Genomic DNA, 19,263 nt, shown 5'->3' with positions numbered 1-19,263 from the left:
AATAATTATCTAAACCAAATAATCCCTACATGTCTTCAGATACGGCCATTACCAGTAAAAAGCATGAATTTCACAGATGCTGTGCCTGAGCTAAGCTCCCCCAGACAAATAAATTAAAGCGAGGATGTACAAAGTAGATTTGTACTTTGAAAGGAGGCAGAGGAGGGATTTATTTGCATCAAAGGAAGCTGCAGCAGTGGATAGAACACTGAAAAGATTGAATCTGTTGAGCAAACGAAAATGCAGTTCAGCTCCCACTGTACCAGCTGATGTTCTGCTCTCCCTTTACACCTCCCTCTTGTGCAGCTGCCCTGTTTCCCTTTCCCCTGCTGCAAAAGGTCAGCTTTTCTCACGTAAATACTGCCTATCCAGGCCCAGTGCAGCTCCCTTCCCCAGGTCATGAAAACCTGAGACTTCTGTCCTCGGAAAAACCGTTGATTTTATTATTTGTAACACACCAGGTACATACATTGGTGTGACCACAGAGGGAAACACCAATTAGACTTCTGACTTTGCTTCCTGCATCTCACGCTACTTCAGTCTTCCTTTTGATATAAATTTAGTTTGATGAAAAACATCTATATATTATAACATCTCAGTGCTTGTGGTGAGAAACTTGAATTCTTTCTCCAGCACTGGCACTGCTCTCCGGTAGCACACTGGACACACAATTCCCAAGTTTTGCCTTGCATGTTCCATCTTGCCTCAAGCATCACCTTTGTTTTTATCTTGACGTGGACATGGATGTAAGAACTCTGTCACTGGTAATTGCTACTGTTATCAGTATTAGCTCCCAAGTATTTCAGGTAAGAGAAAGAATACATTTATTGTAATAAAGGAATATAGCCAGATCATGTACCTTATCCAAAGAAAATGATCCACTTGTCACCAGAGATTCTAATAGATTAGTGTGGTTGCTAATTAAAATACCTTTTAGATGATAACAAACTTTGTCCATTTGGACAGAAAAAACACAGTGCCACCACTGTCAGATTTAGGAACAGACGAGTCACCATATGCTCATGTCTGGCAAAGGATTAACTACGTGCAATCTTTTGGCACAGGGGTAACTTGTCACCTTCACAGGTTTTTAATTTGAGGATTTTTACTTAGATTACAAAGGAAAGTAAAAATAAGCAAAAAAAGTAAAAATAAACAAAACCCTCTAATTCAAATAATTCATCTTTTTTCCTTTGTGCACTCAGAATCATTCCAGGAGATGCCTAATCATGCAATCCTGTAATGAAATTGTTTCAGCAATTAGTCAATGCATCATACAACTATGGGCAACAGAATGAAGACTCTCACTGTTTTTGCTTAAAGTCTGAACCTCTTTAAGTTACTCAATGCTTTCTTTTTTATTATTCAGCTTCTCAGAATGCATTTGGTGACAAAGTGAAACAAAGTCTGTTTGAATTGCACAACCACAGCCCCAAATGGCCCCACTGTGAACCAGGCACTTTACAGAGATATCAGGCAAATACTGACCAGGTGTGGTGAGAGATGAGGGGGTGTTGGCAGTGGCATTGGAGACAAACTGAAACACAGTTGATAAAAGCTCTTCAGCTGAAGAAACTGGTCCAATTGTCTTTGCTATTTGTAAAATGATGTCTGGGAACTTCAAATGGAAAAAAAAAAAAAAGAAATAAGTCTTCTTTCTCCCTTTTAAAACAAACCAATTTGGCAGAGAAAGACTTGTGCAGACCTTAGCAAATCAGGGGTTAGTAACAGCTCAGCCTCCTTCCTATTGTGCAGATGTTTCAGAAGAGAGTAAATTGGCTGCTACTGAAAGGTCAACAGCATACATTCGAGGGGAAAAAATTAGAAACAAAGCAAATTCTGAGTGATTCTCTTGGATGCTCTCTCAGTTTCTGGCAACACCTGAGCACTGCCTGATTGGAGTCTGTGTCCAGACCCTCCTGGAACAATGAATTTCACTATTCTGTATGGGCTTTATTTTGTTTGTCTTAAATTTGCCAGACAAGTGTAAGAATTGAGGATAGGGACCCAGTTAAATGATGAGAAATAACTTTGACCTGTTTGCCTTCTTCAGGCTTTTTTTGAGCTCTCTCCTCCACCCTGCTGGACACCTTCCTTTCCTTTGAAGAGTCCTGTTCTATTTGGTCAATTATAAGTTTTACCTCCAGTGGAAAAGTTGCTGACTGTGCTCACATATTTCTGCTGAAGAATGAATTCCTCATTCCAGTATAGTTTACTCCTATACATAAAAATTTTAAGCTTGTAGGAACTAAAGAGGGCAAAGAGACTCCAAAGTGCAATGCTGAGTCCATCCGTTATCATTCATGTGCTACACTGGCCCTGGGGCAAAGGGCCATGTGAGTAAATGCTAATTTGATCCATATGATTCCATTAATAACAGGATAAGAAATGTAACTTTTATGGTTGGAAGGCAAGGGAATGGAGGAAACAAAACTGCAAGGTGTAAAGTACTAAAAATGAGTCTGTGTCACTATAAATGACCCATTTTTTCTATGTGACAATGTACAATTATCACTGTTCACATGCAAATAATCCTTTATACTGACATTACCCTCAAGAAGAAATCTCAGAAATTTTTGATGGAGTCAAGAACATGTGAAACATTAACACAGGGTTCCTTGCCAGGAGAATTATTTACCTAGTTTAGCATTCAGATTATATGATTTGGATTGCATTGTGACATTCACTAATTCAAATTTTAACATCTTTTATGAATTTAAAAGTTATAACAAAAGCATACCTTTTCAGCAAGGACATTTAATTCCTCCTTTGACAGAAGAGCTATGAATGGTCCAACATCTAATGTTGTTGCTGCTGTCCAGTTGTTTGAGGAGCTGAGGAAATATTTTGAAAAATTATATTAATGAAGAATGTTTACAATCAAAATGATACTAAAACTTCAGAGTTTTTATCATACTTTATCATACAGGAAACACAGACATTTCTATGCCAACGTGATGATTCATTGTTATTAGCATCATTTTGCATTTTCTCATCTCTCTGTGATATAAAGGGCATTAGGGAACTCTCGATACACTCAGAGAAAGACTTCAAATACAGCAGTAATGGAGCTCTCCCTCAACAGCCATAGTGTTTTTTGCATTACAGTGTTCAAGCAAGGAGAAATAATTCTTTTTTTGAAAGAAAATTTACCATTTTCTGTCAGGTTCATACTGCAGCAGCAGTAACGTGCAAAATGGTATCAAAAGAGAAGCATCATACAGAGCTGACGAATGTTAGTCAACCCACTTGGTGGGTGACAATAAAGCACTTGGATAAGTAATTTTCAGCCTGGAAAAGCCTATAGGACACAGTAACAAATCTGTTACTAGCTTATGTTCTCACAGAAAACTTTATTTGCTTTGTTGCTCCACTAGGAGGATGTTTGACTGGACAAATATTTTCAAAAAAAACCCGATACAAAATAAAGTAAAATCTTATTTAGCACAGTGTGCCATGATTCAATAAAATTGATCTATATCAAGATCAATGCAGGGATGGGATCTGGTGGAAGATATTTCTATTCTATCACCAGGAAAATGCTGACTTAGGAGGAAGCTGAACGAGCATCTAACATGATTAGGTGGATCAAGTGACAGCCTTTGGGTCTGAGGGGATGGTTAGAAACTATGCATTGTCTCCCTTTTCAAATGCAAGACACTTCTAAGACACAGTGCAAGAGAGAAACAGTGTATTCTTGCCAGACAGAGGATGGCTTTGTCCCTTGCATGACTGATACATAGTGTGGTTCCAATCGCCCTCCTAATCGGAGCCATTAGTGACACCCAAGTGACACCCAACATGCTGCCCAGTTTTTTGCTTCAGATGGTTGAATTTATACCCCTCTGCTTCTTCCCTAGCTCTCTCCTATTGCCACAATGCTTGCAGTCTTCTTCACTTGTCTTCTCACACCGAGTATCCCACTTCCATCTTCCCATTCTTTGCATTCCTGGGCCATTCTTTGCCTGTAACACCCTTTCTCTTGCCAGGCCAGTGAGCCTGTTTGCCTGCCCCTCCTTACACTTTCTCTCCTTTTCCTCTGGGACTTGAGTCATGCAGGGTGTCCCTGGGGTTGTATTTTGTTCCACACCTATCACGTTACACACAAGAACAGAAATGTCATTCTAGTGGACCAGCCCCCAAGCTTGGCCAGTGACAGAAGCTGCTTTGTGCTGTTTTCACTGCAGTTCATCTGGGCAAAGCAAATGCTTGGTATCTGCATGGCCTGACCATCAGCAAGAGCAAAGTGGTGTATTTAATACCTTACCCATATAACTCAAGGAGTTTGTATTTAATTTCAGTCTTCTGCTCGTGGCTGAGCTGTTGGCAGAGTTTGAATTGATGGAGGGCTGTTGCCATTGCCTTCAGGGACACTCTGCCTTGTAGAAAGGCTGGAGGTAAGTGGCAGATTAGATTTCCAAGTAGGTCAACATCATATTCATCAGCCACAGAGCCGTTCTGAAACGAGAAGCATTTACCCTGTTGGCAGAGCTAACCTTGGCTCTTGCCCTGCATCACTCAGCTGCATCACAACTCATTTAAGCTCTGTGACCCTTTAAGGAACAAAGACACAACAGTTTGCACTGGCAACTTCATCTATGATTTCTGCTTAGACTGCCTTATATTTTTTGCTTTTAGCACTGCAATTGGTGATATTTAATAAGCACTTCTCAGGGCTCTCATTATTCTTTATTCCACAGTGAAGCACACATAGAAAATGTGACCCCCCCCACACCTGCAGAGGTGATGCAGCTCTTCCTGGCAGCACAGCCCTCACCTGGCCCCTCGCAGCAAAGGGGCCCCAAGCTCTTGCTGTCAGAAGGCTGAGCTCTGAGGGGTTTCTCAAGCAGCTGCCAAAACACCAGGGATTATACAGCTGGTAGTATGTGTAAGGACAAGAATATTCACAGCTACATCAAAGAATAAGTTTCCCTTAAAAGCTGGTGAGTGCTGCAGCCCCCTGACAGCAGAAGTCCCAAATCCTCTTGGTAGCAACACCTCTCCCACGGAGCCTCCTGTGCCACGCACAGCTCTGCAGGACTGGCACTGCTGGGAGCCAGGGGAACAGCTCCAGCTGCAAACTGGTCAGCTCCAGGCTGTCCTGGCCAGTTATCTGTTTCATGAGAACACTTTGTAACATGGATGGAGTCAAGGAAAATTTTTAAGGAAGCTGTAAAAAGGTTTCCTCAGGCAGCGAACAACAGTATCGAAACAGTACATGAAAAAAAAACCCCAAAAGAATACAGATGGGTAAGTCAAGAACTTATGTAGAAGGTGAATCTCTCCATCCTCGTGGTGTCTCCTGCACTGCTGACCCCTCCCAGCCATACCCACCAAGCACTCCTGTACTTTTTGCAGGACAGCATTCCTTTTGTGATGGCCTGGATTCAAAAGGTCCATTTCAGTCTTCCCCAGACTTTCAATGAAAGGGACACACAAAGGGCCTGAAACGAACTCCAGGTACTCAGAACTGCAGAAAGAATTCAAAGAGTCTCAGAATGCAAACCTGACCTTCATATACCCATAATCATACCCATAAAATCTGTGATGACACAAACATTTAGAGACAAGGCTGGACTTGAAAAATCATAAAAACTGTCACTGAAAAGTTTTGCTAACTTAGAAAAATGTCTTAAAAACACACTGAAATGTTTTTAACCATACAGAACAATATGCTTCAGCAGCACCCAGTGGTTTTGACTTATATATCGACTCTCAAAGAAACCCTAAATAAATAAGGAAAACAAATCTCACAACCTAGGGGGTAAAAATCCAGAATTGTGACAAAAATAGGCCACACTAAAAGACACCAAATATTACCAACTTTCACTTGACAGAGACTTTGCCTACAGTCAGTGACCACTTTTGATAAATTACCATTTCTTTGAATCATCAGTTTTCTTAGGGCTGAAGAGATTATTTTAAAAGTGCTCAGAACTTAAGATGTAGTAAGATGTAACTCACGGAAGCACCAGTAAGAGGAAGGGAGGAATAGATGCATTGGAGACCTTCCAAAACTTCCAAGCTAAACAATTAACCTAAAAGCAACAAAAATTTAGGAACTTAAACATCTGGCAATTTTGAGGAAGGATAAAAACATGGCTTGTTTATTGCAGCATATAAATTAGCAAACATAAAACTGTGCATATTATCGTCAGAGAGTATTTTTCTTTGGCTTTTTTTAGAGTTTTTTTTTAGACATCAGAGATGAAGCATCCTATATTTGGGTGCATGAGAGCATTTATATGTTTTCAAAACTTCTATATATTTCCAAACAGATTACTCATGAATTAACAAGTCAGAAGGGCTGTAGAAATTTCTTGCAATTTGTAAGTGGCAAATGAAATTGTCAAAATGAAGTATGATAACAGAAAAATTCACACATAAAAGATTTAAATAAAATATGCTAACAGACAAGCTGACACAGATAAGATTAAAAAAAAAAAAAAAAGAAAGTAAAAAGAAAATTGAATGAACCAAATTCTAGTTTACCTAGTTTGGATATTGGGTAGTATGTTTATCTAGACAAAGTCTTTTTGGTTTTACCTGATATGGAGAAAGCAGATGAAGATTCATTTCAAAGAATTTAAAGTTGTTTAAAAATATGTCTGTGCCCATACTTTCAATGAGTTGACAAGTTACTCCTTTCACAAGCTGTCCTGTGCTGATAGGAAAAGCAAATTTCAATCTTTTGAATATTTAAGCAGGATCTAGTCCTTGCTCCCCACAACCCTGCCCTAAGATACAGTTTCTTGGCCACCTCTCTCTCCTGTTTCTTGTAATTGAAAGGCTAAATTGAAAGTAAAACTGCAAACAAATTGAAAAATACCAACTAAGCCTTAAAATAGCCAAACCTCTGCAATGCTTTGAGCCCGATTTTGGATTTGGAGACCCTTTCTAATGAGGAAGGTGAATTATCCTGTGGTATCCAGGAATGACTAAACTTAAGACAGTACAAAATAACCATGCATGGTTTACCTTGAAGTTGCTCTTATGACAAAATTAGTCTTAAACCCCATTTCAAAGGAGACTATAATCCATACCTTAGAAGGTCAACAGGATAGTTTTTCTTAGACAGTAATTCATACAGATACAAAGCCTGAAATAAAGCCCACCATACTTAAAGTTAAGTTTAGTTAATCCAGTTGTAAGACACAATGACTACTGCAAGGTTTATGTACTCTTAGCTCTCTTATGTACTCTACAGGCACTTCTATGATCCAGCCTGGTCAACCACAAGAGGTTTGGCATCCAGTGCTGAATTTCTTCTTCACAAGGCAAGACATGGCTGACTGGTGTTATGGGATGATGTTAAACCTGGCCATGGCCCACAGACACTGAATAACTTGGGTTTGAGGGGACCTCTGGAGATCATCTGATCCAAACTTTCATCTCTCTGGACAGAGTCAAAGAGCTGATTGTATATGCAAATGTCTGTTATACAGTACTGGAAAAGAGAAAATTTACATGGCAGAATCTTGGGGACTTAAACTCAGCATATTAATGCTTCCCTTTCCATAGCTTTGTTTCATAATGCTGCCTAGGCTCTGAAATCCCTCTGGTTGTTTATGTCAAGATATATTTGAGGCAGTTCCTTCCTTTCACCTATGTTTCTTTTCCAGTTCTTCCATCATACTAAATTGCAGGGGAATGGGAACTGCATAAGAATTTTTACCTGGCTTCTTCTTAGTTCTTTTTCTTTCATTGCTGAAGAACTATATCCAGTCTGCTTCCATAAACCAGAAAGAGATACTTCTTTAAAGAAAGCTCCTTGTATCTCTTTGACTGATGAAGAAAAATCTCCAGATGCAGCTATCTAAAAAGAGGAACACAGAAATACACGGCATTTCAGAACTGATGCTTAGATTTACAGGATTTGCCCTTCCTTCTATTCTGTGTAATATTTCTCTTAAGAGGATAAAGGAAAAACATGACAGTATTAAAAATGCAACGGAAATAAGCAAGAGAGAGCCTTCCAAACACACGTGGTGTTCAGAAAAAATCCTCTGGAAATGTTAACCTTTGAGCTAAAGCACACATTTGGTGGCAACATTTCAAATCATGCTCTGCATAGCTGGTGACTGTGCTCTTGTGCAGAGAGAACCTGCTATACACTGGAGTTCATCATCACCTTCCTGAGGATCCCTTGTTGTTGGGCAGGAGATAAGTCAGACAAGTGCTGGGATGTTGTGCCTCGAATAAGCTGGGAGAGCTCCCCTGGGTTCATGCTGTACAGGGACTGGGTGCTGATGCCTGTTACCAAAGCACCCATTTGACTGACATTATGGAATGATAACACCTGCAGAGAGAACAGCACAAACAGGAAGTTTTCTGGCTGGAGGACAGCAGATATATTTAAAAGCAGAAGTCAATAAATAAATCAAAACTATTACTGTCAAACACAATACATTTCTTGCCTGGGGATGCAGTTTCTGTGTCTGTCCAGAGAGCAAATGTGTGAAGTTTCCCAGAAGGTCCTTTTTCTGAAACTTTGGCAGGACCCTGATTCCTTCCATTACTGTGTATTTGAATATATAGTCTGGGATCTCTGATCATGCAAATTCTGCTTAGGGCAGTGACACACACAAAATAACATACACAACTGCCAAATACAAACATTCCTTCTCTCTGTTACACTAGAAAATTACTTTGGGAGGTACAGTCTTGGATGTTTTTATTTGATTTAAACACATTTTTCAGACCACTAACTTTTCAAAATCTATGGTTATTGTTGAGAAAAAGCCATTTCATTTTTAAAAATAGGAGGTAGGAAAGCTGTTATCACAAGGTACCTTTTCATAAGAGAGGTATTTACTGGATAAAATCATAACTTGGCTCTTTGCCCAGCCAGAGACTTGGTTTAATGTTGCAATAGCATTATGCACTGCTTCAGGTGACAGAGATTCCAGCTGACTTGAAGTTAGTCCGACCACAGCATCTGACAGAGATCCAAGGGTATCATTCAATGTCTGGTTTTGCATGGCAATGTTCAGGAGTTGGGATTTGAGCTAAAGCAAACAAAAAGAGCAGATGGGAAATAAAAACCTGCCAAGAACCAATTTCCACCATCACCCAAAACACTAACTGGAGTCTCTGGAATAGTCATTGGCAAATATTCAGTGAGCACACACTTCATAAAATTTCAAAAATAGAACCACAGTTGTGAAAGGAATATGAAGCAGCAGGAAATAGAGCGACAAAAGAATGAGCACCTAAAATGGACTTCTATTCTTTGCATTCTTGAGAACTATTTTCCCTTATTTCTTAGATCACAGTGATTTTTCACTCTTTTCTTCTCTTATTCAAGAAGAAAGTCCCTCCTCCTCTGTTTTCAGAGTTAGGTTAGGCAAGAAGAATAAATACCACACCCACCTTGTGAACCTCAGCCTGGAAACCTCTCAGTTGATTGCATTTAATCATTTGATGAAGTAAAGCCCGGGCCACAGCTGCATCCATCTGTTCCAGGTCATCATAAAAGCAAACCAATAAACCCAGCCTATGGAGAAGAGACACATTAGCTGACTTCTGACATAGGAGGTGTGACCCTTAGGAAAGGGAAACACAGAATGTTACACCCTACTTGTGCTCAGAACTGGAGTCATTTCTGTCTGTCACTTGTGCCTTCAACTACAATCTTTAAAACTTACCCAGGCTGAGACTGGGGTATGAGACACATGCAGTGGCCTCTGTATTCAGCTGAACTCTACCTGGACTGCTTGTGCTGCTGAAAACTTAACTCTCCTGGTTCCATTTGTCCATGGCTGGATTCTCCTAGTTAACAACTCCACTCACCTTGGCAGTATAATCTTGAAAAGGATGGAGGGCTATTAAAAAATCTTTGGAAGTGGCTGCTGAGTTCTCATCTGGGTTGACTGGATGTTTTGAGTTCTAAATCCCACTTGGATTTCACAGGCAACATAACTCACTCATCTCTCAGAGCAGCAGCTAGAGCATTACATGGCCTCTTCATTGTTTCAGGTTTAAACAAAGCCTGCTGCATTTCACATCAAACACAGGACTGGCTGATGGATGGAGATCTGAACAGTTCAACACCAGTTAGGAGAAGGCATGCCAGGATTCCCTGCCTCAGTAGTGCCAGCACAGCAGCCTGCAAGGCCGTGTTGTGGACCAGATGTGGAGCTCATGCTCCTTCACAGGACCTGTGCTGTAATATTTAAGTCAACATTTCCATTAACCTCTGTAAAGTACAACCACAGCCACAGCTGGTGGAGAGAAGCAGCCACACCACCAAGGGGAAGTGCCTGTTGTAGGTGGCCTTCTGACTTAGGCCTTGTGCTTATTTAGTGCCACTACCTGCAGCCCTGCAAAGAAAGAGCTTGGAGTTGCAGATCACTCTTGCTGGACTTTGAACTTTATAGTGATGGTGATGAACTTGTTTGTAGGAAGCCTGAATCAATTCCCTGTCCCTGTAAAATCTTAGTCTTTGCTTTCATAATTTACACAGAACAAGAACCTCAAAGATGTGGCAAAAGCCCAGCTTTTCTGCAGCAGTCCATTTTTTAGCAATTCAAAGAGGCATAGGTAGAGTTTGGGCCATAATGTCCAAATCAACACTGGACACTGCTGCAGTACTATCACAAACTCAGTGAAATTCTGCAGCACAGAAAGGCTTTTATTTCCTCTATTCCCTCAATAACAACCTGCTAGAGATATAACAATATACTGCTTGAGCAGCCCATCTGAATTCATGGGACATCATCAAACCAACATACAAATCAAAGAAACATCTGTAAGAGCATTTTTATAACAAATAATTACCTTCCAATGCATTACTGCATACCCACCAAGAGCTCTTCATCTCCTTTGGGATTAGCAACAATGAATAACACTACTTCTTAAAAGTAAAAGTGCATTTAAATCATCGGTATGGTTAAAATGAGTAATATAAACTAAGTGTGTTGTAAAAATGGAATATATTAAGGATTATGGAGCATGACATTTCCCTCCTCTGTGAGAACGTGGCAGCTCTTGTGAGTGACAAAATCATTTCTAAGATTTCTGACACTGAAATTTAGAGCGTGGGCATAATTCTCCTCTCGCTTACACCCCCGGCAGTGAGCAATGCTTCAGGGAAGCCAGAGCTGCACTGCAGCAACGACAGGAGTTCTGAAGCCATAAAGCATATTCTCCATTAGTTTAAAACTCCAAGGTATCCCCCGAGGAGACTACAAATAACTTCAGACAGTGGTGTCTTGGGACTAAATACATCCACTGATCTGACAGCTTGAATGTAAATGTGGAGCACGGCGCTTCCTCGCAGCAGCTCACACTCTCTGCCTCTTTGTGAGTAAGAGCAGTTTGTTTTGGTTTTTTATTAAAGTTAGTTCAGTGCTGGTTTGACAGCCCTGAAAATGCAGTTTCCTGCTTACACACCTAACAGTCACCCATATTTAGGCATAGCTCATGTCTGCCCTGCAGGACAAAGAGGACAGCAGGGCAGGCTTTACAGCTCCTCACTTTGTGACCTCTCTGGTGACAACCACGTCAACTAAAAACCACCTGCAGTCCTGGAGGACTGCAGATTTCCTCCTTCAGTCCTAACTGTAACATGATTTCCACAGAACAACTCCACCTTCTGTGATCCAAACAGCCAAGACAACTCATATCCTGCTATCTCAGTTTGTTTTACTGCTGCACTGTACGACGTGACGGGTCCCAAAAATACTGCTGTAGTCTTCCTACTACTACTACAGGCATCTCCTCACTGTGCAGCAGGAGACAAAGCATTAGCTAATTAGGCACACCTCCAAAAAATCATAAAGTAGCAATTCTTCACTGTTGCTAAACAGGGCTGGATTTCAGCCTAGATTTTCCTGCTGGAAGGGAAAAGCTGTGCCATACTGCTTATTGCTCCTCTCTTTTCTCCTTACTTATTCATTCCATCCACACACAGCCATACAAGAAAAAAAAGCAGTCTTGCCTGTAGATGGTTGAAGTGTTCCTCATATCAAATCCTGATGAGTTTATCCTCTCCAGGAAAGCCTGTGCAAGCTCTGGTGTGATATCATACACCGTGTCCAGCTGCTTTGTCGCGTTGTCGTAGCTAATGAACAGTCTGATCTGACCAGCACAAACAGAACCATGCAGCAGCATTGTGAAACAATTGCATCCAATAAAATCTGGGTTTGACACACTAAATTAATTGACCCCATTCATGTTGTAGAGAAAGGAAGAAGATAGATTTGGATAACATGGTATTTTTGAAGACAAAGCTGAGTGAGCGATTTGAGCAATTCTCTGCCACACTGTCAAATAATTTGAGGGCTTCTATCATTGATCTCTTTCAGCAGAAGCCACATAATACTGATACAGATAAATAATTATATATTAATTATAGGCACTTTAAAATTCCAAACATAAAAGAATATTTGTACATAATACATTTGTATTTTCTCTTTAATTAAAATATATAAATTTTTTTCATGTTTTAGTTTGCATTTGTGTTCATATTGTTTGTAGCTGACATCACTTTGTAATGACATATCCAACCACACTTTGTTACTTACTTCACTGAGACTAATTTTCAGAATTTCTTCTAATGGGAGATGGACCATGAATCTTCCCAAAATCCATAAGCTTTCTGCACTGACCCAAGAAGTTGATTCATTGAAGTCTGTTTTGTACAAATAAATACTTACTACAATGTTAAGAAAGTTATTGCTTTTCAAAGATATTGTACCCAGTATATTGTTACTGGTAAACAATCAAAAACAATCTGAAAAATCCTAAAAGCAGAGAGAGTCAGGTTCCCTCTGTTGGCTACATTTTAGTACCACATTTTTATGAGCCTATACATTTTTTAATGAAAATGAAATAGTGTTTCAAATGTCTCAGATTTTCTTGTACAAAAACATTAATATTTTATGTTGTCGAAATAGAAAATGGATAAAGTGTGGGACAGGGAAAATTTAACCAGTAATATTAAATATGGAGCAGTATTTTTTAAATTCAGTTTCCCTAATCAATTATATTATTTAAGAACGTCAGGAAGGCATGATACTTTGTAACACTTTATATATCATATATTATTATTGATGATGCCATTTATTTCAGCAATATGTAATAGCAATAACAGAGAAAATGAAAAATGGTTCAAATACCTCTATGGAAATAGGTTGGCAAAAAATACAGAATACTGCATAACAGTTAAAAAAATGGCACTCATTTAGTAACATTCTCCCAAGGATTGTAAATGAAGTCAAGATCCAAATATCCCTGAGAAATAAAGTATTTATGGACTCTGAGCCACAGACTGTTTTCTCCAAGGTATCATAATTTGGATGGCTCAGCGTGTGATACCTCTGAACACATTCCTTGGCAGTGCTGGTACCCACAACTCTGTTAGAATAAAATCATCAGGGCACTTTGAAGAGTTTTCAGTATCTGAAAAAACATCACCCTTTATCTATCAGAAGCTGAAGGACCCCATTTAGTGCTTTTTTTGAAAACACAGATCTAAGCTCCTTAACTGAGACAAGATGATGCTCCCAGCAGACCTGTCAGGCCTCTGTTTTTTAAAGTGATATCACCTCCCATTACCAGGGATATTACAGGAGTTGAAAGACATGACAGAAGAGTTAAAGAAAAAGAAGCACAATTTAAGGACGTTGACTGTGGCCTTTAGCAGAACAGAGCTGCAGGTACCAACCGTGGTAGGTGTGATCCCCCAAAAATGACCCCTTTCCCAGGTGGTCCCAGTGCTACCCACACAGAAAGTGAATAAATCACACTATTGCAGGACTCTTCTGCTGTCCTGCCCTCTGTGCTGTGGCCTGTGGTGTGGATTGACCACACCTGCACTGCTTTTGGCAGGGAAGCAGCAACCAGGAGGTAAGAGAGGCACATTAACTCTCAGCCCCTCCCTGGGTGATCTCCCACACCCTGAGGGTTCACTAATGCTCCACACACAATCCAAGGTGACACTGAGGGATTTTCCCAGGACTGCTGAGTATCACCAGGCAAGTTCTGCATCTTTGCTTCCCCAGCAATGCCCTGGCAGTAACACCACCACACAGCAGTGTCATCGACTTCCTCTCTATGACTTAATGGGTTACCCCAATATTTTGAAACAGCTGAAGACCCAGGGGACAAATTTAGCTCCACTGAAGCAAACGGGCATTTTGCCCTTGATTTCCAGGGAAAGGGGATGAATACACACATCCAGAAGTCTAAAATGCTCTGCTGGGATGTTCAGTGAAAGCCAGGCAGTGGCTCTGATGGTTCAGTGCTGCTGCAGAGCCCCCTCGTGAAGCCTGCCCTGTGCTGGCACAGCTGTGGTACAGCCGTTCAAGGCACATTAACCAGGCAAACAGATGTGGTAAAATGCATACAATCAGAATTAATTAACTGTGTTTTTATCTAGTCCCTTTTCTGACCAAGTCAGTGCCATGTGCTTTCACAACATCCTGCACTTCTTTTGTTTTTAAGCAGTGCATTGGCTAATGTACCCTGAGCCAGAGCTATTTTTCTAGTCTGAATAGGTGTTCAGAAGTGAACAACACACCTTGGCAGAGCACCTGACCAACCACTGTATCCTATTTCGGTCTTAGAAAAAGCACAGAGAGAAAAGATCAGAGTACTAGAAAAAGACTGAATATAGCTCTGTGCAGAAGAGATGAAGAGTCCATTGGTTGGACTCAATGATCTTAGAGGTCTTTTCCAACATTAACAATTGAATGATTCTATTCTACAAGAACAAATATCTTTGGAGAACTATTTTTCATGAGTAACAAATATATTACATTTACTGTATTCTGAAGAAAAGGTATTCTAGACAGCTACTCTTAAACAGACGTGTTAAATTTGAGAAACAATTCAATACAATGGATAGGCCTTTGCTGACCTTTTTATGATAAGCAAGAGAAAATACTTTGTACATAACATACCACTCCTGTTATAGGATTTCTGTAGAATCTGCTTCATCCAGCCATACAGAGCTCTCTGAGTATTTGCTGAGGTTTTGTCATAGAGGTCCTTGAATAATGATGATCTAAGTGATACAAGGGCATGTTAGTTCACTAATGAGTTAACTCTTTATTTAAAAAAAAAAAAACACATGGAAAAATTATTTTATAACCAGCAACACATAAGCAGGAAGCTGTATCTGGAAAATAGACTGAGACCAGCAAATATGACGTAGTATTAATTGTGTCTGAAAAACAAATGGCTTACAGGTTTCTGAAAGCATCCTCCAGCAGAATGTCTGGGAGGCTCCCAATGACATCAGGTTGGAGATAGTTCACCGCTGACACGTGCAAAACCTGGCTTAGGATATCCACACAGTCCAAAGCACTCAGAGCCAGGAAGCATTTATCCAGTGTTACAAGGAACAAGGTCCTGTTTACTCCTGGGCTTTGAAAAATTCTCTCTCTAGTCTCATCCCAATCAAGAATAATATTTCCTGTTTCCTGTAAGCAACAAAGGGTTATAAGAACATCTCGTTGATTAATTCAATACATTGTTCATTTTGAGGCCTGACAGAGACCATTCCACAAAGAATATGGTGCTGTTCACATGAAAAATTCCTGCAAAACACTCCATTTGCATTACTTCAGATAATTCCTTTCTGGCATTAGGCAGAGACCAGCTTGAGTTTTTTTTATAAAATCAAAATGAAAAACAGAAAAATAACTGAAATGGCTGAAATTATAGTGTGTGTTCCCATGAAAGAATTAGTTACTTGAAAAATAAAGGGATATTGGAATTGAATAGGTATCATTTCATGCATAATTTAATATATAGACATCTCTAGAACAGACCTTTTCCATGCAGTATCTCTTGCAGCTGTTACTGCAAACACCCCTTCCAGAAGATGGGGCAATGTCAAACAGTTCTCTGGGGATTCCCTGAGCACAGGTGCCACCTCACAAGTCAGGTGTCTAGGACAGCCTGTTCAGAGCTGGCAGTCCTGGTGATTTACAGTTTATTGACAGGGCTCATGCTCTGCTGCCCTGGCTCCCAGTGCTCAGTGCACACCTGATCCGTGTGCTTTGGCAGCAGGAGCTGCCCCTCCATTGTTTGAACAGTGGATTATACAGTGTTTGCTCTGGGCAGTTACCTCATGTGTCTGAGGACGAGCTTTCCCTTTCTCCCAGGTCAATCTCCACCCCCTCAGCAATGCCCAGGCTGGAGGCCCTTCCAGGGGCAGCAGGGAAGATCCAAGTGCTCTCACACCTCAGGCTGTGATCCCACCTGCACCAGAGATCCCCTCTGCAGGGACAATCCTCCCTGGGAGGCACCCACTGACCCTGAGCAAGGCTTTTCAGATGGATCACACAGGAACACACCACAGAGACCAGCAAATCATGTCATGCTGCCTCCCCTCCAAAATGTTAAAAGTTTGCTCACATGTTCCTATAACTAATTAACAAAATTACTAATTTCACCTTCTTTAGTCATCTTGGCTCTCTTTCCAGTCACTTTTAAGAAGAACATACTCCCTGAGAATAACTGGTCATACCTACCTTAGATATTAGAGTAGGAAGATGATTCATTCTCTGGAGATCTGTTTCTCTCTACTGATGACAGTGAAAAATCCAAAGGATGACTTGCACTTGGCAGCAGACTTTTAGACAATAAGAATTAAATGAAGTTCTAACCTAAGGAGAGGGGCTCCTGGAATCTAATCTGAGCCAGGTAAATAACTGCACAGTGTCCCCTGTGAGCCCCCCAGTCTGTCCCTCTCCCATTTACCCAAACCACTGACTGCAGCTTTTCCTTTTCACAAGCACAAAGGGACTTACAAGATGCTCCTTCTTGCTGTTGAAGAGATACTTCATTGCAGTTTGGAACTGCTGCTGATCAAGTTGTTGAAATTCAGACAGTAGTTGCCTAGGCTGGTATAAAAGGTTCTTCAGGTAACTTTGTATGGACATCTGAAGTACAGAAAATAAGTGTAATATATATGGAACTCATACTGTTGTTCTAGGGACACCTTTTACTCAAGTGCTCAAGGAGAACTAAGTGCTTAGCTCCTCTACTGTCTTAACTATTCTCCACACAAACTGGAAACAAAAATAATGTAAATGTATTCTGAAAGACAGTTATTTTCAAACCCTATTCTTGGCTTCATGAACAAGTCCTCTCCAAGGACCCTTTTAACAAAGATGCCTCAGTTTCTCACTTCATAAAACAAGAGTAATAAAGCTTTTCTGCCTCACACAGCAGAGTTGGGAAAATGAAAGTTTTAAAGAGCTAAAAAAAAAATCAGGTACGTGTGCATATTATTATTACTTAAAAAAGGGAAGGAAATGTGCAATTAGATGGGAGGAAAAGTCTGTAGCGGGTCATAAGCCAAAAATATTCTCTCTCACATCAACCTGCATTACCAGTTAACAATCTCATGTCTGTTTTGAAAAATCCAAGGGGAATCATAATGTTGGAACAGAAAGCTCTGTAAGGCTCATTAGCAGCAGACTGGAGTAAAATCCCTTCTAATTCCTGACAGAATTATTTCAGAATTGGTTTGGAATTTGTGTTGCAGTTCATTGCTGCCTTTGCTTAACTTGCACTGCCACCAACAAATACTGACAGAGGAAAAGCAAAAAGATTGTTGTTATTATTATTTCTGCCCTGCATACTCCTGCAATCTTAGGGGGAAAAGATGACCAAAAACCCTATTCTTATTTAGCTGCTAGACTCTAGATGTGTTAGTTACCTCTATTATTGACTGCCTAGTTTTGGCTACAGAGATAAGTTGCTTTTTAAATTCCTTTTTGAATAAAAATTTTCATGCATTTTAAATGTCACAAACCTGGAGGCTGCTAAGAGTAAACATAACTTCCTGGGCATGAAAATATGCCATGACTTTTGTAAGCATATCTGCTGTCCAGACATTAGAACTGTAACAGAAAACAGGACCAAAAATGCCAGTAAAATAATATAACATGGAAAACAGCATATTACAAGAGTGAAAAAGAAAAACAAGCAGTGCTACTAACACCATAATGACACGAGTAATGACACGAGCTTTTTGACCTAACCAGAGTAATAGTTGATCTATTTAATGCAATGAAAATACATGGTTCAATGAAGAATGGAATTAATTAGTTATGTTTTTTTTCATCTAATTCCACAAAGACCCACAATAATCTCAGTTTTCCAGGGTGCTGCCAGGGTGCTGCCATTAGTACCATCTCCAGGATGTGCTTCCTGGCACCCCTTACACCTGTTCTCTGCTTGTAGGAAGCCCAGGGAGGAAGGTCTGCTGCCTTTCCCTCAGCAGAGTCATTAATTTCAGTGTCTTCTTTACACAGCCACTGATTTTCTCAAAATATGTAGGAGTGGAATGGCCTTTGAGGCTTATACAGCTCTTTCCAATTTAGACAAAATTAGCAAATAATTCAAAGGGCACCAGGAGCTGGAGGATGGGGGGATTAGGACTGAAAGAGGGAGGTGGACAGAAAGCTGGAACTGCACCCAATTTCCTTAAGCAGCCATTCTGACACATATGAACAAAGTTAATTATCAGAACTTTGAAAACTGCAGCAGGTATTTATCCTCAGCCTCATTCTGTGCATGTTGGGGCTTTTTTCCTCTCTTGTGAAAAACAGCTTTTCCCATGTTAAGAGGAAATGCTCCTCCCAGGAGATCTAAATCAAAGTAATCATATGTGGCAATGTCATTCTATCCATAATGTCCCAGTTCCTCTGGAAATGAAACAGATCATATCTGAAGTGCAAGATAATACTGAAAAATCAAGCTGTTGAGAGTAATACATTACCTTTGAAAATTAAGTATATCAAGGAGGGCTGCACATGAAAAATGGAACATAAAAAGTTACGGTGAGATACTGAGTTTTAATTAATTTTAAAAGTGTAAGTGGGAACAACTTTGTACATTACCATTCAGATATTTCCCAGTTATTATTTCCTCCTATGGAAAAAATTGTAAACATATGTAATAAATTATTATTTTTAGATTATAATATAAAATGTTAATAGAAAGATCAAATAAAAATACTTACCAGAGCTTTGTGTAATAATGGAGGCAAATCTGTAAGAGATTATCCCCTTACTAGAAGTTAAGTTAATGTTTTATCATTTGTGTTACACAAAAGGACAAATATTGTATGCAGTGATCAAAACTATATATACATATATAATTTATTTACAAGCATTTAATATGGTTTTGAACAAATTAATTTACAGAAAAACAGTGAAAATAAAAGGCTATTAAATAATAATCAGTCTTGGTGAAATTCTTTGCTGGCATAGCTCCATGAATTCGAATTGGTCCTAGTTA

At 39.9% G+C, this 19,263-nt stretch overlaps 1 protein-coding gene across 1 annotated transcript in view; it reads right to left on the bottom strand.

Annotated features, from left to right (window-relative positions):
• Nucleotides 1–19,263, bottom strand: part of OTOA (otoancorin) — a 37,065-nt gene that overhangs the window by 12,846 nt on the left and 4,956 nt on the right. Inside the window, exons 3-22 of the mRNA XM_064673022.1 lie at nt 18,986–19,014; nt 18,864–18,894; nt 18,743–18,770; nt 17,774–17,861; nt 16,764–16,895; nt 15,193–15,428; nt 14,907–15,010; nt 12,528–12,634; nt 11,942–12,081; nt 9,373–9,496; nt 8,793–9,008; nt 8,132–8,299; nt 7,676–7,816; nt 7,044–7,099; nt 6,547–6,664; nt 5,965–6,038; nt 5,335–5,470; nt 4,268–4,458; nt 2,741–2,834; nt 1,489–1,618 (exon numbers count right to left, since the gene is read on the bottom strand). Of these exons, the coding sequence (XP_064529092.1) occupies nt 1,489–1,618; nt 2,741–2,834; nt 4,268–4,458; nt 5,335–5,470; nt 5,965–6,038; nt 6,547–6,664; nt 7,044–7,099; nt 7,676–7,816; nt 8,132–8,299; nt 8,793–9,008; nt 9,373–9,496; nt 11,942–12,081; nt 12,528–12,634; nt 14,907–15,010; nt 15,193–15,428; nt 16,764–16,895; nt 17,774–17,861; nt 18,743–18,770; nt 18,864–18,894; nt 18,986–19,014 (2,343 nt within the window). The remainder of the gene's footprint in view (nt 1–1,488; nt 1,619–2,740; nt 2,835–4,267; nt 4,459–5,334; nt 5,471–5,964; nt 6,039–6,546; nt 6,665–7,043; nt 7,100–7,675; nt 7,817–8,131; nt 8,300–8,792; nt 9,009–9,372; nt 9,497–11,941; nt 12,082–12,527; nt 12,635–14,906; nt 15,011–15,192; nt 15,429–16,763; nt 16,896–17,773; nt 17,862–18,742; nt 18,771–18,863; nt 18,895–18,985; nt 19,015–19,263) is intronic.

The sequence above is a fragment of the Pseudopipra pipra genome, chromosome 16, assembly GCF_036250125.1.
Source record: "Pseudopipra pipra isolate bDixPip1 chromosome 16, bDixPip1.hap1, whole genome shotgun sequence".
NCBI classification, from domain to species: Eukaryota; Metazoa; Chordata; class Aves; order Passeriformes; family Pipridae; genus Pseudopipra; species Pseudopipra pipra.
The sequence above is the reverse complement of the archived record's forward strand: the minus strand, read 5'-3'. Positions and strand labels throughout refer to the sequence as shown.